The following is a 25888-nucleotide window of genomic DNA, read 5'->3' as shown; positions in this document are numbered from 1 at the left end:
CAAATTACTGAATCTATGAGGGAAACACTTTTAGATCATAGAGAAAAGCCACAACATTGAAACAGAGAAGTTTATTCCATTCATATCACTTACTTCAACAAGCTCAGGCTGTGCACAGATTTGGGGGGTGTGAGTGGTTGGAGCTATTCAGCTTCGTCCTCATGATAGACCTGTGAAGTGAATTAGGCTGAAAGATAATAAATTGCTTAAGGCAACCTGGCAGGCGTCATGCCTGAGCAGGAACTGGAGCCCAGACTAAACCCAGCACTCCATCCACTAAATCACACAGGCTCTACAAGAAATCCTGTTCTTATTTTCAAGACCGCTCAGAATGAGTAACGCATTATATGCTACCACACAGTCACTTAAGCATTTAATATTCCTCTGAGTATTTTCTTGCTTTCTTTTATCTCTCTCTCTCTCCGTGTGTGTGTGTGTGTAGCCACACTCTGTCTTCATGTCAGATTGTTTGGCAAAGCTGCGTTACCAGGACATGGTCTTTATGAGTCATTCAATATGTGCTTTGGCTGAGCTGGTTAATTCATAAATATTTATAGTTCTAGCCCTGCAGTGTAGTTCATAAAGTTGGGTGAGAAGCATTTAAACTAAAATAATGCTACTAGTGATTACTTCAGTTAAAAATGAAATAAAAACCCTCTGCACTTGTATTTCTCTGCTTTAATCCTCTAAGTTGCAGCTTCACAAGAAATATAAGCCACTGGAAGTCCTTTAAGTTATCGTGCTGTTTTTGCTTAACTCGTTTGTTTCCTTTGGAGTTAGGTTTGCTGAATCATTAGGAATTGATTTTCAGATGCTTTGGAAATCCAAAAAGCTCACTCTGTGTGCTGCACAAAATATTCCTGACTAGTATTTTATGGAATAAAAACAGGAGTCAGGAATCTTTGAATAGCACACGAAGTCCCTCCCCCCCCCAAAAAAAATCTAAACAAACAAAAACTATCCAGCCAAGTATATCATTTTAATTATAATATCAAACTTTAAGGCGAAATCTAATCTTACCTCGAATCTAACTTTTATCTAATTTAGTTAGACAAAGGGCGATTTTAAAGTTAAGATTCTACATTTCCAGCATCCTTGTTACATTACTAAGTAGATGAGGCTGAAATAATTGAGCTACTCTAGGGGATAATAATTGAACATGTATGTCAGTTAACACTTGCCTTTGGAAAACCATCTGGCTCATTATTGGGTACAGTCAGCTCCCACTTCAGACATTTGCTCAATGTGTGGAGGTTGGTGGGGCAGAGCTGGAAAGATGAGCATAAGGCCAGGTTCAGGGAGCCCAGCCTCTTTAATCACCTGCATGGAGTGATTAAACAATTAATGCATGGAGGAGACTTGTGAGTTCCAGTCCAAAGCTATTCATCCTGATCCAGGGGGAAAGGAGAGGCACTACCAGAAAATAGTGAGAAGTAAGGGACGCTTCAAGACGGTGCTAGAAAAGCAACACACACACACACACACACACACACACACACACACACACACTACAGAAAACATGCACCTAAAGAGAAGCAAACTGATACTGAATTGCTAAGGTATTATTTATTTTGCAGAATAAAAATAGATTAACACCCCCACCCACACACACAATTATAAGATGTTTGACTAAACATGTTTCCTTAAAATGCTAACATGCATAGGTATACAAATATCAAAGCTATAAAATAGACATTTTCCTTACCATAGATATCCATAATGGCATTTATAATTATTTATTTTCAAAACTAACACCTTAAAATTGCCAGAGGGCAGGAGGAGTGGTGTCAAAAGAGTTAAAACAAACAAAAAAAACCACCTATCTTTATATTGCAAAAAATGGTTTAGAAATTCAGTACCAGTTTGCTTCTGTCTCTCTCTCTCTCTCTCTCTCTGTGTTTTTTCCTGCAGTCAAGCATTTCATCCTTTACCAGACAGGACATTTTCTTCACTGTGTAACAATATTCTGAGTACCTGCAAATAGGTGATCTGTATGGGGAAACCTGATTTTTTGCATGCAGATTGCTATTGTTGTTATCACAGCAAAAGAAATAAGGAAAATAACGTTCCAATGAGTCTTCAATCAGATACAGCCCAAGAGTTATGCGTAGGACCCAGCTGAAGCGCTGCCTTCTCAGCCTCCCATCATTCACAGCACACTTACTGCAAAAGCTGTGCTTTCATACAAACAGCAACAGCCCATGCTTCAGTCTCATGTATATGCAATGTGCCTTTAAAATATTGCTTTTCCCCAGTTTAATAGGCTTCTGTGTCAATCTCATTAGCCTATGTGGAGCCATAGCAGCGCTGTTCTGTTGAGCGAAGCAAAAGGACAAATCCATCTCTCCATATGTTTAAAGGCTTGGTAAAGGCAAGGTTATTTGCTTAATGGGTACCGATCCTTTGTTGACGTTCCCACAACCTGGTAGGCAGGTTATGGTATATACCTTCCTGCCAAGGTGGGAGCTAAACAGCGTGGAAAAAGCTGTAAACTGGATTGGGTGAGAGAGATGGGGAAAAGACAGCTTGAGCTCTTGAAACTGACTGACAAGGAGCAACTATGTGGAGCTGCAAGGATATTGCTTTGGGGCAGAAGGGGATGTTGATGCTTCATTAATGCTAGCATTGCCTCTCTGCTGATCCCCTTTCCCCTCCCTCCTTTGACTTACCTGATGCATTGGCAGCAACGGCACAAGGTGGCTATAGCTGAAAGGGCAGCTGCTGAATAGTGGGCAGGAGAGTTTTTGGAACCTGGCCCCTCAGAACACGCCTGGTACTTATTTGCACACCAGAGTTTATTTTGGTGCTTCCGGGACATCTAAATAAATATATAGATAACACGGTTGCGTTTCATTTGGTTCTTAATGGATGGGGGACCTTTTCTTGGCAGAGGACTGCATTCCCTTGCAGGCAACTTTCTGGAGCCTGCATGCAAGTGGTGGGTGGGGCCAGGGGCTAAAAAGTGGGTGGAGCCATTGACATTGAACTGTGCTTCCCTTTGAACGGTGGCTTGTTCCCCCGTTCCAGCCACATAAAAGTCAGAGCCCTGCTCTCCACCCACAAGATGGAGCAAAAAAGCATTGACATTGTTCAAGCCATGCAAAAGTATTTGAGGGAGGACACAGGTGGTCCAAGGAGAGTCCCAAGGGCTTGGAGATGATCTGCAAGCATGTGGCAGAAGGCCTCACTCTCACCTGTTTATGTTCATTTGAACATATGTAAAACTGTATTTAGGTTGGGGGTGGGAGTGGTCTCCCATGAGATCTGAAACTGTGCTTTTTCAGGCTGCCTTCGGGCTCGCCAATGAATATGAGTAGGTTTGGAGTGTTGCCTCCCAACACAAATCTCCTCCCCTCTGCCTGAGATCATTCCATAGCATCTGAAAATATTCTTGATCTGATACTATCCAGTCCAAGCAAAATTTGGAACCCCCCCTTCTACCGAATGGGGAAAACAACAACAACAACCAAGCATGCTTTCCGTTTCTTTTGCATAAAAGCGGCCTTAAACAATAAATAATGTTTCCATACATTCAGAGTCAAATCCTATAAATCCTGTACAGGACATTTGTTTGACTTTTGGCTCTGCTTGCTTCTTTCATGCTCCATTGCTGCATTCAGCTGAGATAAGTGCTATGTGGGATCTTCATTTTTTTTACTCTCTTGTTTTATGTGAACACCACATGCACTTACGCTTTTCTCTCTCTTTCTCCTTTTTTTGCATAGGGGTATGGGTGGGTGGCTGGGGCGTCTTGCCTTTTGCTATGAAATCGTTTTCCCCCATTTCTATTCATTCCTCATCTTAGGGTTTCTCATCCTCTGACGTGCGAATGTAACTGCCACAAGTTCACCCACTGCATCTTCTTGTGAATGCCTGCAACGCACACAAGGCTCAGTCATTATGGGGACAACTCAGGTACTGTTAACCTCCCGGGACAAATGCTTCTTTTTGCACTGAAGTCGTGCAGTTGCCCAGAAAATATGCCGTAACAAGTACTTGGGGAATGGTCACTTGCACTGGTTCAACTCGGTTGCTCTTGGTTTATGTCGAGTAGCCTAAAAATGGATGGGCTGAGGCTGGTGAAAAGGTAGTTAAAATCGAATGTGTATACTGGTGAGACTACTGGTTCAGAACTATGCTAGCATGTCTCCAGTGAATGTGGGGTGGGAAGTCCATGTGCAAATAGCATGTGCAGTTGTTCTCAAGATTGCTCATGTAGCACAACTGCTGCTGCTGGGCAAATGTGCTCAACGCAGCTCAACACCTATAGAACAGTAAGCGAGACCTGTCCCCTGTTCATTAGAGCAGGGTTGGGCAACCTTGGGCACTTCCTTATGATGCTGGACTCTCATCTGCCCCAGCTAGCATGGGATGATGGGAGTTCTGGTCCAGCAACATTTGGAGGGGCTATACGTTCCTACTGCTGCACTGGTGGGATGGTGAGAAAGGAGAGGGAGAAGTGCCATATGGGAGCTGCAGTGGGTGAGAGGAATAATAATAATAATAATAATAATAATAATAATAATAATAATAATAATAATAATAATAATAATAATAATATATTATATAGTCGTGTTTCAAACCCATCTGGCTGGGTTTCCCCAGACACTCTGGGCAGCTTCCAACCGAACACTAAAATACAATAACCTATTAAACATTAAAAGCTTCCCTAAACAGGGCTGCCTTCAGATGTCTTCTAAAAGTCTGGTAGTTGTTTTTCTCTTTGACATTTGGTGGGAGAGCGTTCCACAGGGCAGGTTCCACTACCAAGAAGGCCCTCTGCCTGGTTCCCTGTAACTTGGCTTCTCACAGCGAGGGAACTGCCAGAAGGCCCTTGGCACTGGACCTCAGTGTCTGGGCAGAATGATGGGGGTGGAGACGCTCCTTCAGGTATACTGGACCGAGGCCATCCAGTATCTCCTGGCAACTCAAGCACCTTTAGTTAGGGTTGCCATATTTTTGGAATTCCCTGGATATACATGGAATACTGCGGTCGGAAGCAGTGTCCAGGAAGAAATCAGGAAATGTCCGGGAAAATTCGGATGTATGCAACCCATGTTGGTATACTCGTTTCCCCCCCAATTTTCGTGAAAAATAGCAAAAAAAGATAAACAAACGATATATAAAAAAAGCATTTATACTTAATCTGGGACATATTATTACAGCCCTCCCACCTCACCCAACGATCTCCCAAGTGGCACTGCAGCAGTACATACAGCAGTGTGAGGCAGGCTGGGTCAAGATTTGACTAAGGTTAACCAGTGAGCTTCAAAGCCAAGTGGGAATTTGAACCTGTATTCAATTTCCAGTACTGTCTAGCCACTGCTCTGCCATGACTCCCCAGAACTAAATCCACCAGCAAGCCAAGAATCATGGCTTTTAAAGCAAAGCAAGGGGTGGGAGTGGGGAGAAGCATCTTAAGGAGCTCATGCAGGGTAACAAAGTCAGCCTGAAAAGGTCAGCCAGTAAAGGTCAAATAAGACTTATCTGATTCCTCCTCCCCTGGGCTAATAATACCTTATAAAGACAGGGAGTTTATATCAGTGAAAAGCCATAAGAGGAAAGGGTTATGCGCCCTCTTTCCTCCCTTCTCCGATCTTCAGAACAACCCAATGTAGTTTCTAGTTATCAAACCAACAATTTGGGGTGTTCCTAGTACCTGATCTCCATGTCATGCCTGGCTTGGTCCCAGCTGTGGAGGATGTAGAAGTCATTATTCAGGTCCTGAACTTCAGCTGACGTAGTCCAGGGGAAAGTTATCTAATGATACAGAGAGATGTGTTCCAAGTGCAATGGGTCTATGTTGGACTAGACCTTGGAGACCAAGGTTCAAATACTTCGTCAGCCATGAAGCTCACTAGGTGGCCTTGGGCCAGCACCACTCCTCAGTCCAAGCTATCTCACAGGGTTATTGTTGTGAGGATAAAATGGGGTGGGCAGGGTAGAACCACGTATGCAACTTTGAGTTCCTTGGAGGATATAAATGTAATAGTGAATAAACTAAACAAGTGCACCAGAATGCAGGGAGCTTATCCCCACACACTTGAGAGCAGCTGGTATCCCAGTATCGTTGAGCTTCAATTTTCAACCGCCCCAGCCAACGTAGCCTATGGCCAGCATTGATGGGAGCCATAATCTACAACATTTGGAGGACATCAGGTTGGGAAGTAAAGGTAAAGGGACCCCTGACCATTAGGTCCAGTCGTGGCCGACTCTGGGTTGTGGCGCTCATCTCGTTTTATTGGCCGAGGGAGCTGGCGTACAGCTTCCGGGTCATGTGGCCAGCATGACTAAGCCACTTCTGGCGAACCAGAGCAGTGCACGGAAACACTGTTTACCTTCTCGCCAGAGCAGTACCTATTTATCTACATACACTTTGACGTGCTTTTGAACTGCTAGGTTGGCAGGAGCAGGGACTGATCAACGGGAGCTCACCCCGTTGTGGGGATTCGAACCACCGACCTTCAGATCAGCAAGTTCTAGGCTCTAGGACGCCACCCGCGTCCCTTATCAGGTTGGGAAAGGCTACCATAAAATACCAGTCTGCATCTCCACTGGTCCAAACTTTGAGTTGCACCATAGAACCATAGAATTGTAGAGTTGGAAGGGACCCTGAGGGGGGTCATCTATTCTAGTCCTACCCCCTGCAATGCAGGAATATGCAGCTGTCCCATATGGGGATCAAACCTGCAACCTTGGTGTTATCAACACCATGCTCCAACCAACTGAGCTGTCACATGGCACCCCTGCTAAGCAGACTGCCAGGTCCCAGGACGTCCCAAAACAACATTTATCCTGACTGCCCTATCTCTCTTCCCAACACAGTTCAACATTTATGGGGAGAAGATTGTTCTCAAATTAGCTGGCTGATGGTGCGTTACTTTAATTTAGTTGGGCTGATTGTTTCTGATGTAGTAATGACTTAAGTAATTAATCTATCTCATGCTTTTATCGTAATTCCCTCACCCTTAACATTTTTGGTGCTGTTGAAGACTTTAATGCATGGCAAAAACTCAGAAACAAGTGCTCTGAAGCTCACGTTTTAAAAAAACCATATAAATAATACTACAGCAGCACCCCCTAGTGTGTGCTTAACAAAAGTGATCATGATATTGTTAATAAATTCCTTTTTGCAAAGCATGTGTGTGTTTATAAGCCGCAACATCATTCATTCACGTGAGCAAATGAGCAGCCTAGCCCGATTGCAGGGTTTGCTTTGTTTTAGGCTTTTAGCTTAAGAATGTTTTCAAAGCTGCTTTCTTCTATGCTTGTGTTTTATCTACACAAAACTTCTTCCAAAACAAAAATCAGATTTGTAAAAAAAATAACAAAAACTCTTGGAGACAGCATATTATGAGGGGTAATTGATTAGCAGGATTTTGATTCTTGTTACGGTGGTGGTTGAATTCATTGCATTTCTGTTACTAGCTTTCTATCATTAGAATGATGTCAACGTAGTGTTGCACACCACCCGCTATCTCCCAGTGGTACCAGATTCCAAGGGTTCTGGGTGGTTACCCTAGGTTCAGTTTCCTTGGAATGAGGGACAGCGGACACTGTGCTGTCTTTAGGATATATGGTTTATTGACACATGTATGCAAGCTAAGTCTTAAGATGGAGGGGCTCATGGCATTAGTACCCTAGGAGGTCTTGCTTCTCCCATAGCCACAGCCTTGGGTTCAAGAAGAATACTCTCAGGCTTCTGGCTGCTTCTAGCTCAGCACCAGTCTGATGAGGGAGGGGCCCCTCATTTGCCCTTTTGTCACAGAGCAACTTCCATTCTGGCCCTTGCTTGGCTCATTCAACAATGCGACCCTCAATTATATTTCAACCCTTGTGGATCCCGGAATCAGAAGGGACTCAGACATCATGCAACCTACCTGCCGCTCCCCAAACACACAAAAATCTTTGCACTGTGCACACAAATGCAATGAAGTGTCTTACACATTTCAGAGGAACTGACCGTGAATGTAGCTTTATACTTTGAATATACAATGTCATCTTGGAAGACAGAGCCTGTATGCTAACGGATAACAATTCATCATAGGGCTGGATTCAAGTAATGTGTTCCGCTAGTGGAAACCTGTGCAAGGACTTATGCAAATCTAACAGAGGTTCCCCCCCCTTTCCCTCCCATGTGCCCCTGCACTCCCCCCCCCATCAGTTTGGTTTTTTTGTTGGGAGAACCAGAGAAGAGCACACAGTGGGAGGGGGGGGGGTTGGTTCCATCTGGCTGGCTGAAATGCTTGCAGGGACAGAATGATTGCCACAGCGCTACGTTGAATTCCTCCCATCATCTGCAATTAAAGTTCATTGCTGCTAAGGATCCGTTTACAGGAAGAGCCCCTAAATTTTATTAGCAGAACAAGTCTTGATTTTGCTCCACATTGCATATTATGCTGTTGATTCAGAGTGGGGAAAAGCTTCCCCCCCCCCCATGAACATGTACTGTTACTATATACAGTGGAACCTCGGTTTTTTACTTCCGGTTGGACTTCCGAAACGTTCAAAAACTGAGGCGCAAAGGGCAGACTGCAAATTTACAGAGAATATCAAGAAAAATACAGTAGTACCTCAGCGGAAGCCATTCGACTTCCGAGGCACGTTCGAAAATGGAAGCGTTTACTTTCGGGTTTTTGGCATTAGAATTCTGAAACGTTTGTCAACGGAGCCATTCAAAACCCGAGGTACCACTGTATTTTTTATTCCTGACCTCCTTCCAAGGAGCTCAGGTGTTACATGCCTGTTCTGCCCTCCTTTTATCCTCACAACAACCCTGTGAGGTAGGTTAGGCCTAGAAAGTTCCACGTCTGAGTGGGGTTTTGAATCCAAGTCTCCCCCAGTTCCAGCCCAACATTCCAAGCACTACTCTGTTCTGTTAGATATTGTAGTTTAGTTACCCAACTAATTTGCAGTTTATTTATGCAACAATTATGTTACTATTTACCACCAGCTGGAACTTTCCATGGAGTCCATCACATTTGACCAGATAGATTAGCTTCAGGAAGTTGCCACATGACCTGGTTTTGCAATTCCCTTTAACATTTATACTCCTTAGATTTACCCAACACTCCCCTGCAACAGCTCTAAACAGGTGTAAACCAATATATATATTTCAGCACTGTTTTAGACTGCCATGCCATGGGGTAGTATGTGTTGTCGTCTTGCTTATCTCTGAACTAAGCCCCCCCCCAATCCATTTGCACCGTATTTCAGTTCTCAACACCAAACAAGCTCTAAACCATTTTAGTTTTCTTTGCTTTTCCTTACCAGTGATGGTTCTTTTCTCTAGTGAAGGTATCAATGTGCTAGTCTAACATCAATGTGCCAGGCTAACAGTGTGCTCGTCCTGTCCCTGCAGCTCCTTCCTGTGCCACTGTGGTAATATTTCAACCTCCAGAACCATGTGGGCAGAGTCAGTTGTGTGGATCCTTCCCATCTGATTGTTATCTTCTAAGGAGAGGAGACCATGACCAGGCGAGAAAATCCTTGCAGCCATTTCTCCACCCATGAAGTTGTATACTTCCCAATGTTACCATAGCGAAGGAATAGGGAATGGGTTTTTTGCAGACCAAGGGCCCCATTCCATTCCAGGCAGCCTTCCAGGGACCACAGTCTAGTGATGTGTGGTGCCAAAGGCAAAAGTAGGCAGAGCAACATGTGTGGGTTTTACCTTTGTGCAACAAAGGTTAGTTTATTCTCAGACCTGTCTATCCACCTTCGAGACAAATAAGGACCATTATAAAAGCAGAAACACGCAAGGAGGGTGGAAAGCAGGACTGGTGATGGGTGTGTCTTGGGGAAATAACATGTGTGTGACCAGAGAGAGAGAGAGAGATGCCTCCTGGAGGGCTTACCCCAAGGAGGAAGTCATTCCCATATCTGATTTAAACAAACACATTTCTATTCCCTCCCGCAGTTGTTTATCAGTTACCCATTTATAAAGCCTTTAATGCTACGTTACTATGTATTTTTCTCTGTTGGGAGACTGACCATATTCTAAAGCTACCGCAGAGATTGTAATCAGCAGTAAATGAGTGTGTCAGTTTAATCTTCAGCATTAAATGCCCTTAGAAGATTATAGAAATATTCACAAAGACCGAACAACAAGAACCACAGGATCGCAATGGCTCCCGATCAAAATATACTTCCCTAGAAGAGCTAAGAAATATCGTCTTCCAAAGCTTTTGCTCCTCTCATGAATTGAACCACCCCAAACCCCCCCCCCCACATTTCCTAATCTAGTAATGTAAATTGCTGCTGATTCAATTCCCATAGTTGATCAGGACTGCTTGTATGGACTAAAAAAAGAGAGTCCTGTCTTAAATAGCTCTAAAGATGGCTTTGGAGTTGATTAATATGTGTGAAAACGTAGGTATAATGGAATGTACTCCATTAAGTTATCTATCAGCTGACAAAGAGTGTAAAACTGTTTCAACCTTTTTAAATAAGATAATAACTGGCACTAGCCAATGGTTCTTATTTGCTCATTTCCACTTATGAATAAGAAGAAGAGCCAAAGGCCTTTCTCATCCAACATCCTCTTTCCCACAGTGACCATTCAGATGCCTTTGGGAGGCCCAAAAGCAGGACATGAGCACAATAGCCCTCTTGCTGTTGCTGAGCAACTGGCTGAGGCCATACTTCCTCCCGCACTGGCGGTAACATATAGGCCTCTTGCCTAGTAGCCATGGGTAGCCTTTATTCTCCAGGAATTCATCTAATCCCCTTCTATAGCTGTCCATTACTATGTCTTGCGATAGCAGATTGCATATTTTGAATACGTGTTGTGTGAATACTTGCTCTTGCCTGTCCTGAACCTCCCTCTGTTTGGTTTCCTTTGGGAGGAAGAGCAGGATATAAGTGCAGCAAAGAAAATCACTGGATGACCCCAGGTTATGAGAGAGGAAGAAAAATTTTATGCCTCTCTTATCATGTTCCCAACTTTGTAATCTTTCCTCCAGCCAGCCCCCCACTAATTGCTAATAATAATAATAACAATAATTTATACCCCGCCCATCTGGCTGGATTTCCCCAGCCACTCTGAGCAGCTTCCAACAGAATATTAAAATGCAATAGTCTATTAAACATTAAAAGCTTCCCTAAACAGGGCTGCCTTCAGATGTCTTCTAAAAGTCTGGTAGTTGTTTTTCTCCTTGACATCTGGTGGGAGGGTGTTTCACAGGGCGGGTGCCACTACCGAGAAGGCCCTCTGCCTGGTTCCCTGTAACTTGGCTTCTCGCAGTGAGGGAACTGCCAGAAGGCCCTCAGCACTGAACCTCAGTGTCCGGGCAGAACGATGGAGGTGGAGACGCTCTAACTTTTCCTCTAACTTTTCCTTCTCTACAAAGTCCTTTTTGAAGTGCAGTGAGCAGAATGGTGCACAATATTCCCAGTTGCATTGTGTGGTATTGTCAGTTTTGTGGAGATTTTTGAATTATTCCCAACATGGAATTTGCCTTTTTCACAGCCTCCACAGACCAGGTCAGCAGCTGCATTGGGTTGTCCACCACAATGTCAAGATCCTTCTACTAGTTAGTCACTCAGTCATCTCAGACCCCATCAGCGCAAACACTTGCTCTCCCAGAACGTGCAACTTCCAAAGGCCCCAAAACTGTTTCTTGAAAGTCACCTGTATTACAGGAACATTCAACTACTAAGATGCCAAGCAGATCACAGCCTCCTGGCCATTTATTGTGGTGTGTCAGAGATTTGACAAGCCCTCTGTCTTTGTGGCCTTAGGCAACCAGCAAACCTAGGAAGAATATTGAGCCTCTGGTGGGTTGTCATACATGCTGCTTGAGTTAAAAGTTGTCCAGGTCTTCTAAAATGTGTAGCCAATTAGATACTGGAAATAATTTTTGGGGGGAGTCCCAAGTGCTTTAGCGTGCTTACTGTTGTAACTGAAGTCGTGGCTGTCAAAACATGGGATTTTAGAACATTTCCCAAGTTGTTTTTGTGAGACTGGCGGCGGTTGAAGTCTGCCTTTCCTAATAATGGGCTGGAGGACTTTTGTTCAACCCTTTTTGTTTAACTCTGACAGGCTAGCAGAGACAAGCATATCTGACATTATCTATTGCCAGGTCCAATTGCTTTCTATACTAATGTCACACAGGTCAAGTTTTGCTGATTGTAAGCAACAGTGTGATCATAAACTATTTTGTATGCTAAGCAAACACTGAATCTACTCCTTGTTAAGTTTTATAAGATAGGATCAATAATAATTCTAATCTAATGATTATGATTTAGGCATGCTTGCATTTTGTTCAGTTATCTAAAACAATTCTTGAATTGCTTTGTGGAAGGGACTTGGCTCTTCTTCCTCTTCAAAATTCGGTGGTTGATGTAGCTATAGCGGTATACCCAGGGCTTTATAAACAGGGCATGTCTCTACCCCAATAGGCTTGCAATTTCTAATTCAGCCTGAGGGACCTAACAGTGGAAGGGAAGGAAAATGGAACCAGGGTAAACATAGACAAAATATGCGGAGGCACACTCCATTGTCATTTGACACAGATGGATGCCAGCAACATTAGTACAGTATACTTGGATTTAATTACAGTAGGCAAGTTTTATATCAAACAATTAAATATGTATGGCATAAAAGGTCACCAAGTTGCACCTGCGTTTTATTTTAAAAAACAAAACCAAGTTGACCAGCAAAACATTCTGTGCTTAAGTGGGGAGGGGGTGGAGTCCTGGGGGAGAATCATTCACTTGATGCTCATGAGGAAAAGAAAGCAACCAGTACTTCATTCTGATACAGCAGAGGTGGCCAACTCCCAAGAGACTGTGACCTACTTTCAGAATTAAAAACTGGGGGGCTTCAGGTCAGAGTTGTTGAGCTTTTAAGGGTTTTTTTGGGGAGAAGAGGAACAGCCACTGACCAACAAATAGCTAGGGAAACAAACAGATCTGTTCTGCAGATCGTGCAACAATGGGGGCGGGGCCAGAATCGATTTTAGCAACACTAAGGAAAGGGACCCAGTGATCAATCACGATCTACCTATGCCTCACCATAGATCTACCAGGATTAAATGTTAAATGTAGCTTTTCTTTCTTTCTTTCTTCTCAAGTGGGCAAGAATTCCTGGGGGCAAACAAGTAGCCTATGCATATCTTTAGGATACAGGTTACCAGCCTGTTGTATATCATGAGCAGCATATTTTCAAGTGTCTGTAGGCTTTATGAGAATGTAAGAGCTTCTGAATATTCCAGGAACAAATTAAGAGTCTATTAAAACACTGGTAAGGGTCATGTAGGAAAAGCAGAACATGAATCCAGGCCTATAAAGAAGTAAAATAAAATAACATTCCAAAAAAGTTCACACGATCCTAACTCCTGTGTAAAATGCTCAACATTTGTCCAAAATCGGAGTGTTGTATATAGGTCCATAATTATACCATGAACATTTCTTAAAGACAGAACATCTAGCTTACCATTTAGCTGCAATGTATAGTAAAATGTTTGGCAAGGCAAGTAGGAACTAGTTTTGACAGATTTATTAGTGGGAGAAGCTCTCTTTCCCTTTTTGGGGTAGGAGAACAAAACTCTGTGATCTAGAATGTTGTCATTACATAACAAGGATTTGTTTGATATTTTCCTATCAACACTCACCGTTATGTAGATAAGATGGTAAGCTGACAATAACAGTAAATAACTTGAAGCTCTTGCCTTGTGGGGAGAGTGAGATGTCAAAAAGGGAACCATCTTGTAGCCTGCACGGTCCATTAAAGAAATGATTTGAGGCCAAATGCTCTCTTTTATTTCAGCTGGGAAAATGTAATTGGAAGCTAAGTAGCAAGTTGAAATATTACTAGCCACATCTACCAGAATATTTAGAGACGGGTCAAGTGGATAGACCAGAGCATGATCAAAAAGAGGAGGCAAGCATGCTAGTAGTCGTGTTTTGAAGCCATCCCTGAACAAAGAATAGCTTAGGTTGTACTCCACTGCGTACCTGGGAACATGTGATATATGTATATATTCCACTTACAAACCCCTCCTGTTAAGTTGTGGGTGAACATATCAGACGACACAGCGATTCTTCAAACAGCTCTTGTTTATTCACAGGCCAGAACAGAACTGGGCTGAAGGGTTCAGCCAACCTGCTTACATAGAGCTCAACTGCAAAGCAACAGTATCAACTTTCTGTAACTATCCAATCACTAAACGTCACTTTCAATTCCTTATTTGCATATGTGGACCTGAGTGAAAACTATCTATAGTATCCCCCTGCTGGCCCAGGGTGAGAACTTCAGTACATAACACCTCCCCCAAAGGAAATTATTTCTAAGTTTGTATCTACACATATGAATTAGCATATCACACAACCTTTATACAAAACTGTGTCCTATTTTGTCCTCTCTTTTGTTGGTGAACGAAAGAGAGGACAAAATAGGACACTGTTTTGTATAAGGTTGCGTAATATGCTAATTCATATGTGTAGATACAAACTTAGAAATAATTACTATAATTTGAATAGAAATACAATATAGCTCACGATAGTGGGGGAAATGGTGACCAGGTCAGCTGTGAGCTTGCAAACTCAGCTGTTCAGATGCTCACTGTTAATGGGAAACTGCAAAGCCCCTTTTCTACCTTCTGGTGGCTCTTTATCTTTAACCTGGCTGCCCTTCAAATAGAGGACTACCCTCTGAGAACATCTCAAATCGAGGATTGCAAAATAGGACACATGGGCCCCCTACATATTTATAACTATACAGTCTGTCTGCAGTCTTAAACACATAAGGAAGGTAGCATCACTGGAAAAAGCGGGACAACTCCTGAGTAAAGATGCATGGAATTGCACCGTTAGTCTCCAATTTGTAATCTTTTGTAGGTGCAGCAGACCTTTGAACTCAGATGCATTTATTCTCCCCATGGAATGATCCTGAGAGGGTGCATGCACACCACGTATGTTTGAATCACGTGGCGTTCCCCCAAAGAATCCTAGGAACTGTTGCTGGGAATTGTAGCTCTGCAAGGGGTAAACTGCAGTCCACAGTATTCTCTGGAGGAAGTCATGGGTTTTAAATGTAGTCTAAATGTACACAGTGTGCATGGAAGCCATAGTGGGCTGGAATGAGTCGAGTGGTACTTCACAGACTTCTATAGTTTCTAAACTCTACAGCATTCTAAACTCAAAATAGAACAAATCTGTGGTAGGCAGGGATATTTGTCACGGCTCAACTTCTCTCGCTCATTCTTTAAAATATATGAAAAGGGAAAAAGGAGCGACTGAGGACTGATATGCCTCAGTGGCTCCTGTAAGTGACAGCAATACTGAGTCAAGCACACTTGCTTGTACTTTTAGATTTCTCAAGCCTCGTAAGTTGCATTCTTCCCAGATAAGCAAGGTTACCTACCTGTTTCCTGACCATAAAGCTAACTTTAGCTGCAAGCACATTAATAAAGATAGAACCAGATACTTTATTGGCATGGGAAAACACCTGAGTAGTTTAAGTATGCCAGACACCAAGGTATCTTAATTTAATTTTTCTATTGAGGCTTATCTAAATTGTGTGTGAGTAAAACAAATGAGCTATAGCTGGGATTTCTCTCTCTTTGCAATTGTAATAGCTTTGGTTTTTGTAACCCTATCCTTTCCCAAAGAGTGTTTTTAAAAATAATAAATAGGGAGGTCTTTTTATATGCAACAGCTGCAGCTCGGACTTTGGTGGCAAAGGGGTGGAAGGAAGAAGAAGTCCCAACAATAATGGATTGGCATAACAAGCTACAAGAATTTGCTGAAATGGTGCAGTTGACAAATAGCCTGAGAGACAATTCAAAACAAAAATTTATGGAAAAGTGGGATAGATATAAGATATATGTTCAAAAATACAGTAAAGGTTCACTATCTATCTATGCTAGCATTCGATTGACATTGGAGAGAGACTGAGTTGAGAAATAAGACCAAGGGTACATATTGATATAGGAATGTATTAGATAAAATGTAAAGAAATATACAACAATAAGAGTACATTCATTTGTAAAAAAGGAATATACAACGGGATAGACAGGAAGTCCAAAGTGTTGGTACATATATGATCTTGGAATAGTTTTTTGTCCTTGTTTTTTTCTCCTTTAGGTGTATAAACTTTGTATATAAACTTTGCGTACATGCTGAAAATTATATTATAATAAGCCTTGTGATGTAATATGATAATGTTTACTGATGTAACATAAGAATGTTAATAAATGAATAAAACTCAAAATAATAATAATAAATATTGATAGTAACAAAAATATATGTGTTCTGTACATTGGATTGGGAAGTGCAGAAAAATGTAGCTCCCCATCAGCAGGAAATGATGGAGATTGGCTGCTACCTTCCTTCCGTTTTGAAATTTTGCCGGACTTTTAGCTATATTTCCCTCCCTCTTATGATTATGATTTCCAATCACTTATTCCCCTTCCCACATTCTACCCTTGGCAGGCCCCTGTTGTGTATATTACTTTAACTACCCCTTATATTCGCAGTTAATTAGCAGATAAGGTCAAAGGAAAATAAAGCTGTAACTGGAGTGCTTTCTCCCTCGGCTCTCACCATCCTTATGCTGAGACATTTATTGGAAAGCAAACATCTAAGTAAAGAGGTTTGTTTCCAAGCCTGGGGCATTTATTTGTCTACAACATTCAGCAGCCAGTGACCTTACGCTTGCTATTTCAAATGTTTAATTATGCAGTTGTTGTGGGGCTGCAAACAGGGAAAGCGTTCCCCTTGCTACACCAGGGGTGAAAGGTTGCTTTGAGTGAATGGTTTATGGATTAATGCACACTTTATTGTAGTCCTCTCAATCATGGGCTGAACATCTGAGTTGCTTTAGCTCATAATCAGCAATGATAGGCTTTAAACTGTGTGTGTGTGTGTGTGTGTGTGTGTGTGTGTGTGTCTATTTGTCTCCCTACCTACCTACCTAACTACCTATGAAACCGTTTTGTGTATTCGTCATTTCTGCTACATCCTTTAAATTATTTGAATTCTAGCATGGGAGTTGTTTTTATGGTAGAATGAGACTTACCATGGCTAATCCCAGCACAGAGCATTCTTGTTGGGATGGAGATGAATGTTCAGAAACCCAGAGGAGCACACACTTAAATCAATGGACTTAGGTCCTGGTCTGGAATGTGTCCCATGAGGGCACCATTCTGCAGAACTGATGTACCAAAAATAGGCTGCAGAGCACCTTTCCTGTTGCTAAGTTACTGCAAGGGGCACGCTCCAAAGTAACCAGTCAAACTGCATCTATACCAGACAGGGCCTCTTGCACTTCATCATAGGACTTACCTTGCTATTTTACCCAGCTCCTCCTGTGTTATTCCACTTCTCCTGAGAGATGTTTGCATGCTGAGGGCATGGGGAAAAAATAGGCTGACTCCTCCTAGATGAATCATGGGAAAGCTTTACCTTTCTTCTCATAGCTACATCACAGCACACATAATATACTATGCCTGGTATAGCAGTGCACCAAGAAGGTTTAATTCCAGTTACTGAATCCTAGATTGTATTGCCTGCCTAATTCTGACTGGGAAGCTTACATTGGAATACTGGAAGCCTCCTTCTGCTGAATCAGACCTTTGGTTCATCAAGCTAAGTGCTGTCGGCAGTGAATGATGCAACAATCTATAGGGGTTCAGGCAGGAATCCCTCCTAGCCCTACCTGCAGATGCCAGGGATTGAAGCTAGCACCTTCTGCATGCACCCTGTAGGTGGAGAAGAGGATAATCTCTTAAGGCTTCCACATGACATAAACTACAATCCGTTAGGTAAAGGTAAAGGGACCCCTGACCATTAGGTCCGATCGTGACCGACTCTGGGGTTGCGGCGCTCATCTCAATATATTGGCCCAGGGAGCCGGTGTACAGCTTCCGGGACATGTGGCCAGCATGACTAAGCCGCTTCTGGCGAACCAGAGCAGCGCACGGAAACACCGTTTACCTTCCCGCCGGAGCGGTACTTATTTATCTACTTGCACTTTGACGTGCTTTTGAACTGCTAGGTTGGCAGGAGCAGGGACCGAGCAACGGGAGCTCACCCCATCGCGGGGATTCAAACCGCTGACCTTCTGATCAGCAAGTCCTAGGCTCTGTGGTTTAACCCACAGTGCCACCCGAGTCCCTATAATCCATTACATAAACATAAAACATAGCTGAAATTTCTCTCTTTCTAAAAAGACAAAACATCTTAACAATGCCATCTCTTGACTCTTTTCTGCTGCCACCTCTGCACTCCCATCAATCCTGTGTTTCTATATCAACCACTTTTCGTCCCGTCCCCCCACATCTCTCCTCCAATCTGCCACCTGCGTGTCTTGCATAAGCTGCTTCTGCAGTTCATTCAGCAATATTAGCAAAAGCCATAGTTGCTTCTATCCATTAACTGGAATAGAAAGGAGGAAATAAAAAGGACATTAAATATCTGGTAGTACAAAATGAAACAAAAATGTGATAAATTGCCATCTTTGTAGAGCAGAGTTTGGCAGATTTCCTATGAAAATTGCGGGGGGATGTTCATGCTCAAGAACTGCAAGGTCTGACAGAAGCGAGGGTTAAAAAAAGAATCAAGATGTAGGATTTAATTGATTTCAGTGAAGCTTCTCTAAGCATGGCTAAATCTGGTTCTAACCCATAATATATGCATTATAGGATATATCTGGTATATATGCTGAGATTAAGGTGAGTTGACTGTGCTAAGTACCAGCAATTGTATATTCACATGAAGGCATGGAGAACATTATACCATAGCTGTCAACTTACAGATTTGAAAATAAGGAACCAGCAGCCTCGAAAATAAGGGATCAGCAGCCAAAATAAGGGATTTCTCCCCCCCCCCACACACACACCATGTGCCCCCGCTCCAGACAGACATTTTCCCTGGCAAGGGTGAGTGGGCGGTTGATGACGTATCCATCTGATTCCGAGCACAGGTGTGTTCAACTTCTGAGCCCCTCCAAGCCAAAGGCAGAAAGCCCAGCCAGCAGCCAAACGAAGCCTCAAGCGGTGGTTCCCACAGCGCAGCAACCCGGCAAAGGGAATGCAGCAAGGAAAACCACTGTCACCTCTCCGCTGGGAAGTGCTGAGCAGGCAACACGGCCGATTTGATCGGCACAAGGCATGCCAGCTCCACCCCCCCAGTCGTTCTTAGACTCCTTATTGGGTGAGCAATGCAGCCAAGCAACAGTTGGAGCCTCCCTCCTCCCTGGCCGGCAAGGAGGGAGGAGCTGCTTCCTTTGAAACCCGGGAAATTTATGGGATATCATCAATCCGGGACAGCAGCGGGACACGGCACTGAAATAAGGGAGTTTCCCGCCAAATAAGGGACGGTTGACAGCTATGCATTATGCAGGGCATATGTTGCGCATTGCGCAGCCAACATGGATAATCACCAACACATCTCAGAGAACGTGAACTTTTTCAGTGTCTGCATTCCAGAAACAGAACTCCAGAAGAACTGCAGAATCTGACATGGTGCATTTTCCTCTGGCAAATGTTTTCCGTAATGTGGAACTGCAAATTCAGACAGAAATTCTGGGAGAAACCAAATGCAAGGTGATTTCATAAAAGCACCTCTACATAGAATGTCACACAGTGACATGCATTACTGAAGGTCTTTGTAGACAATTGCCCCCACCCCCAGGATGGCTTTGCCATTCAGTCAGGTGAAGTGACTTGCTTTAGATCAGAGCTTTCCAAACTTTTCATGTTGGCGACACACTTTTTAGACGTGCATCATTTCACCACACAACAATTCAATTTTACTAGCAAACCAGAAGTTAAACGAACCCCTTTCCAGCCCTGGGAGGAGCATTCGCGCGACACACATACACACTGCAGCTGACACACTAACGTGTCACGACACGCAGTTTGGAAAGCTCTGCTTTAGGTGGTAGTATGGGAGAGGAGGGTGGAATAGATGAAGGCAGATATTGTCTAGCTGCCCCATTTCAAGTGTTGGCATGAGCTATGTGTCTGTGCCTCTTTTTAAGCTCCATACAACAAAATGTCTTCAACCAGCACTTCCCATCTCATGCTCCCTTTTCCTTAGCACTATGCTTGTGTAACAGGGCCTGTATGGGCACCCATTTAAAACATATTGGGATATCACTGCATATTAGGTTTGGGCAACCTGCATCCCTAGAACCTCATGTGGCTTTCATCCTAATTTCAAAAGCCCTCTATAAGCAATCAGTTCAAGTCTCCGGCAAGAGGGAGCTCCTCTTTTCCTTGACAGTCCTCTCTCTCTCTCTCCTCCTTAATCAGCAAAGTAAATAAGGGGGATTGGTGAAAACTTGACGCCCTGACTTGCATAACCACTTTCCACTAGGACAAAGCCTCCACTGGATGCAGCCCTTTGTCTTTTAATTTATGTTTCTATTTCAGGTGTTTATCATTAACAGCACTGAGCATTTTTGAATTGGGTAGGAACACTGCAATTATGCAAGATGTTGGCAAGAATAGGAAGCCTATTGATAGCTAGTGCTATAATTAAGCACTAACCTCTGAGATCCCAACTTGTTTGCAAAATGACAGCTGCGGTTTCTATTTGTCGTTTCCATAGTCACCTTTTAAATGGAAAAATGGCAACCGTAAAGAGTCTTCTGTCACCGAAGTGCATCAATACGTTTCTAGAATAGGCAGACAAGAAATGGTGGTGGTGGTGGGGATATTGATGTGATTTAAAAATAAAGCATGTCGCCATTATGTAATGTAATGATTCATAGTGACAGATAACTTCTGTGCTAGTCTGATGGCAGCTGTCAACTTGACTCCACTGACTAGCTGAACCAAATTGGTGGCCCCTTTTTTAAAACTTCAGGTCTGCTAAACACTTTAGTTTGCTAAACATTTTAAGTTACGGCACTGTACATTTTAGCAGCTGGCTTTCCCAGCAAGTAGAGCAAGGCAGTTTAGTTCTGAACACGCACATTTATTACAGGACATCTGATGAAATGAATTCAAAACTTGTTCTCTGAACATGCGCCATCTACTAAAAATGGCTCATCAGTGCTAAAAATATTGCGATGAATAAAGAAGACTCTTAAAGTAATATGCCAAAAACTCAATGTTCCTTTCTTTTTCCTCACTGCACAATAGTAACTGGCTAGGCTGCAGTGATAGCATGGAATGCTTGTGATAATTGTAACTGATGCAAAGAGAAGCTCAGTGATAAGAGCATTGATAAACTTCTGTGAGAGAAATGAAAAGACAGTGTGGCTGTCACAAAATGCTTAGATACAAGGAAGGCTGTTTGATAAGAAGGTGACAAGAAAGACAGGCAAGTACGTGAGGATATGGGGAAGCTGGAATGGGACTTGGGAAATGGCCCTACTGATGGAGAAGCTCAAAGACAAGTGTCCAGGTGAAATAGTGGGCAAAGAGTTGTGTTGGATAATAAGTTTGGTTAGTAAATGGTCTGGTGCATTTTGGATTAGTTCTCTTTATACTGCCTGGAATGGGTAACTTGGACCAAAGGGATTCCTCACTGTGGCTAATTTCACAGAGTTTTGGAAACACTGATTTTCCTTTTGAAAGCTGGCATCTTGGGCCTTATATAGCTGTATAGCTCTTTCAGAACTAGTATGACCACAAGGGCAAAAAAGGCAAGCGGAAGATTTTTATGCCACTCACAGCTTTGGTATAAATTTGCTCAAAAGGCTACCCTGTGATCAATCTACTTTAGTGCAAGTTAAATGGCAACAATTATCTGGTAATCTATTCAGAGTTCCAACATATAAAATAATAATAATAAAACATTAAATATTTAAAAACTTCCCTATACAGGGAAACAGAAGGAGGGGAATCAAACCCTGATGAACCCCACATAATAATAATAATAATAATAATAATAATAATAATAATAATAATAATAATAATAATAATAATAATTTATTTATACCCCGCCCATCTGGCGGGCTTTCCCCAGCCACTCTGGGCGGCTTCCAACAGAACACTAAAATACAATAACCTATTAAACATTAAAAGCATCCCTGAACAGGGCTGCCTTCAGATGTCTTCTAAAAGTTTGGTAGTTATTTTTCTCTTTGACATCTGGTGGGAGGGCGTTCCACAGGGCGGGTGCCACTACCAAGAAGGCCCTCTGCCTGGTTCCCTGTAACATTGAATGTTCCATGGGGCTGAACAGCACTGCTTACGCATCACCCTCTGGAAATGACAATCTGAGTAGGACCAGAACCACCACAAAGCAGTGTCACTGACCCCTATCTCAGACAAGCTCTCCAGAAGTATAACATGGTTGATTGTATCAAAAGCCACTGAGAAGTCAAGGAGAATTAACAGGGACACATTTCTCCTGTCTCCCAATGGAGGTCATCATACAGGGTGACCAAAGTGGTTTCTATGTCCAAACTGGGCCTAAACCTTGATTGAAATGGATCTAGAAAACCAGTTTCCTCCATGAATGCCTGGATCTGGTCTGTGACCACCCACTCAGGAACCTTGCAGGGACCACCCCATCGCATAAGGAGGTTTTTATCACCTCCCTGGCCTAGCCAGCTGTCCCCACCCTGCTAATTTTAACAGCCAAGAGGGACTAGGATCCAGAACACAAGTGGTCACTCTAACTGATCCGAAAACCTTGTCCACGTCTTTGAGCTCTACTAACTGAAACTCATCCAGCATAACAGGACTAGACAGTGCTCTGGTCACCTCTCAAGATTCATCTGCTCTAACAGTGGAGTAAAAATCCTGGCAGATGCAAGCGGGAGCTTGCAAATCCATGGGGTTCTGTAAAACATGCCAAAAGAATGGAGGTGGGTTTTTTTTGGCAATGACAAAAGTGAAAAATGAAGCTAAATAGACCATATTCATTGGTTCACCTCCTACTCAATATATTAGATTTGGGCACTATTTTTATCCAGCTAGATATTTAATCTCTTGTCAGAATTTCTAGAGATCTTGGCTGAGATGTCTTTATTGCACTCTTTTCCTGCTTCCCTGCCCAGTCTCATTATACAGCAGTAGAAGGGGAATGCAGCTTTCGAAATTGCCTTGTACGTTGGCAGATGAGATGTCCTTCAATTGCTCTGTTTCATCCAGAACGTCTGCATGTCTGGAGACCTTGTCCTGGGGGAAAACCACACCCCTCCAGTTTTCAGGTGCTTTGAATCTGGAAGAACTGGAGCCTGGGAGAGGCAACCCAAGCACTATTTGTGGGCCCAATCCTGTTTAGAGGCCCCATGTTGCTGATGTTCTTAAATGCAAAACAGATGCATTTTACTACTCTCTTGGAAAAACCTATACTTTTTTTATTTAAAAAATTTGTTGATTCACTACTAAATAAAGGATACCTCATTTTCAGCAAGAAATCCCTTGGCCATTCAAAGCAGAGAGGCTTTGACTTTCTTGCATTTGCAGGTATTTAATGTCCACCTGCATGTGACACATGTGAACTACGTGATCAAGATATGTTGCAACAGGAAAGGAATCATAGCTGGTATTTTCCCTTCCCACCACCCCTTAGTCCTCCCCTGCTTTGTGACTGCTGGGGAAGCTCTGATTCTTTAGAAACGGGTTCTGTATCTGTCATAATGGAACTACTAGCGCTCATCATATCGAGGGCTGAAGCAACACATTATTCGCTGAGTGACACATTACACGTTTCCTGTCTTGGTTAATTGTGGGAATCATCCTGTGATAGGAGAACTGTGTCATAAAAATGCAACTGTAATTTGCAAAGGTGTGCGTCACGCCGTTACTCATGAACAGTGAACATATATTTTGGTATTTCTGAGTTTGATGTTGTATCTTTGGCGTCTGATTGACTCTCAGAGTTTGTTGAATCATCAAGGAAAAATTTCCTGCTACATTTTTGTTTTGTTTTGTTATCAGAGGAAATACTTTTAAATTCAGAAATCACTTAGCTGAGAAATTATGCCTGCTTGAAACTCCAATGATTTCTTTTATTTCTGAAATGTGTTCACTAAGTTGAATATAAATCAACTAAGCTGATTATAAATCCACACCATTCGTTTTCATTTTAAATAAGTGATTCTCTACTCATGAGTGCAGGGATCAGGTACTTGAAATGCTACTGGTCAGCCTTTGCCAACCTGGTGTTGATGTAAACTCTAGACCAAAACATTTAAAGAACACAAGGTAGATGAAGGCTACCCAAGTCTTGTGTCATTGCTTTACTTGGAAATACAGAAATATATGAAAAATTCAAAACCGAAACATTATATCCAAGTGCCCTGTTTGTTAAACGTTTGAGTTTTGACATAAGATCATAGGGAATGTCGTCTCTGAAGAAAACGAACTGAAAAAAGGGATTTGGAAGTCCCTCACCTATACTTCATTGTGACCATTGCATTAAAGCTAAACATGAGATCCGGAGCCAGCCCTGCCATTGGGCAATGTCAGGTGGCTGCTTCAAGTGGCAGATAGTGGAGGGCAATGGCAGACCCCCAGCTCCCCTTGCCCTGCCCATTCCCATCCTCCCAAGCAGGTACCCCATTGGTGGCCGTGCCAGCTGTTTGTAGCCTGGGCTGGTCACTCATTTGCCTGTTCACTTTCCCTCAGCACATCACAAAGAGTGGTTGGGGGAGAAACCCCATAACAAAAGCAGGCAGGAAGTCAAGAACACCAGCAGGCATTGTGCAAATGTTGCTCTGCTGAAGAAACACCTAGTGGTGGTGCTGCTGCTGAAACACTGCAGCATTTATTTGAACAGATAGTGAGCAAGCACTAGGCAGAGTGATGAGTGGATGATGGTTGTGAGGTGTTGGCCATGCCACACAGCCTGCTCTGCACCCTTGGTGTGAGGCCACTGCCCTCAAATGCCACGGTTGAAGTAAAATTTGATGGCCAGTCTGTTCAGTTTCTTGTACATGGATTGAGGTGTGTTTACCTCTCAACCTTCACCTCAAGAAGCGACAGTGTCTTGGCCCAACTCTGCCTCTAACTCCATCGTCACTTCTTAATTTGGAGGACTGAATGCGTTATCATTGCTTTGTCTAGGACTGATAGGGATGACTGCAAGGTTTAATGTTGCTCCTCAAGAAAATCTCCCAATGTTTTTTCACAGTAGTTTTCTAAGTGGACTCTAGGCTCTTGCTGAGTTGATCATTATCTAATTGTTGTTTTCTGCTAGCTAACATGGGAGTGTTGTAACCTTAGATCAGGTGACAAAAGATATTTGGTTGCAAATCTCCATTTGGAAGGGAGTTGCCTTTGAGTTTTTGTCTCTGAAACTTCATGGAGGGAGTGAGGATATAAATGAAGCTCTCCTGAAGGGAGAGTAAACAGCCTAAGGCCAATAGAAGCTGGGAAGCAGGCTGTGGGGAGAGACAGACCTCTGATTCTAGATCTGTTTGGATTATTTAGTATTTTCTAAAATGCTGAGCCTGTGCTGCACAGCACAAGATATTGTGTGGAGATTTTTTGGATGTGTCTTCGATGCTTATGTTCTGTTTCTGAAGAGTTTTGCAAGTACAAGTTTAAACAATATTTTTATGGGTCTGGACACTGATTTATTCCAAAAGGAGTCAGTTGTTATGTATCCAGTTGCTTCAAACTGCACAATATTAATATCTGCAGTGTGTTTTGCCTGTTAACAAGTCAGGCTTCTACTAGGTTAGTTAGGGCAGCCAGTGACCTAACTCCTATCAGCTCCAGCCAGCATAGGGATAATGAGTAGTCATGGATAACGAGAACTGAATAAGGATAAGTACCCAGTGAAACAAGAAGTAATAATGATGTGACGTGTTTGATATTATGCACAAAAAAGGGGTGCCAGCCATTTAATTTAATTACACTGTCCTTTTGCTCTCAAACACTAACTGACATCATTTTTGTTTTGTTCTTCCTATAACAGGTTTTGCCTGGCATTCTGCAGAAGCATTGCTGTATTTTACCAGACAGGAACACAG

At 42.8% G+C, this 25888-nt stretch overlaps 1 protein-coding gene across 4 annotated transcripts in view; it reads left to right on the top strand.

The window, feature by feature from the left end:
- The window catches only part of DLGAP2 (DLG associated protein 2), a 400720-nt gene that overhangs the window by 30594 nt on the left and 344238 nt on the right, over nucleotides 1-25888 (top strand). For 3 of the 4 annotated variants that reach the window (XM_081189019.1, XM_081189020.1, XM_081189013.1), the window contains exon 2: nucleotides 25834-25888. In XM_081189019.1, coding sequence (XP_081045145.1) covers nucleotides 25834-25888 — 55 coding nt within the window. Of the gene's footprint in view, nucleotides 1-3805; nucleotides 3916-25833 lie in introns of all 4 variants that reach the window. The other variant, XM_081189018.1, reaches the window with a different exon arrangement.

Source organism: Podarcis bocagei (genome assembly GCF_964188305.1).
Source record: "Podarcis bocagei genome assembly, chromosome: 3".
NCBI classification, from domain to species: Eukaryota; Metazoa; Chordata; class Lepidosauria; order Squamata; family Lacertidae; genus Podarcis; species Podarcis bocagei.
This window is presented reverse-complemented; position numbering and strand designations above follow the sequence as displayed.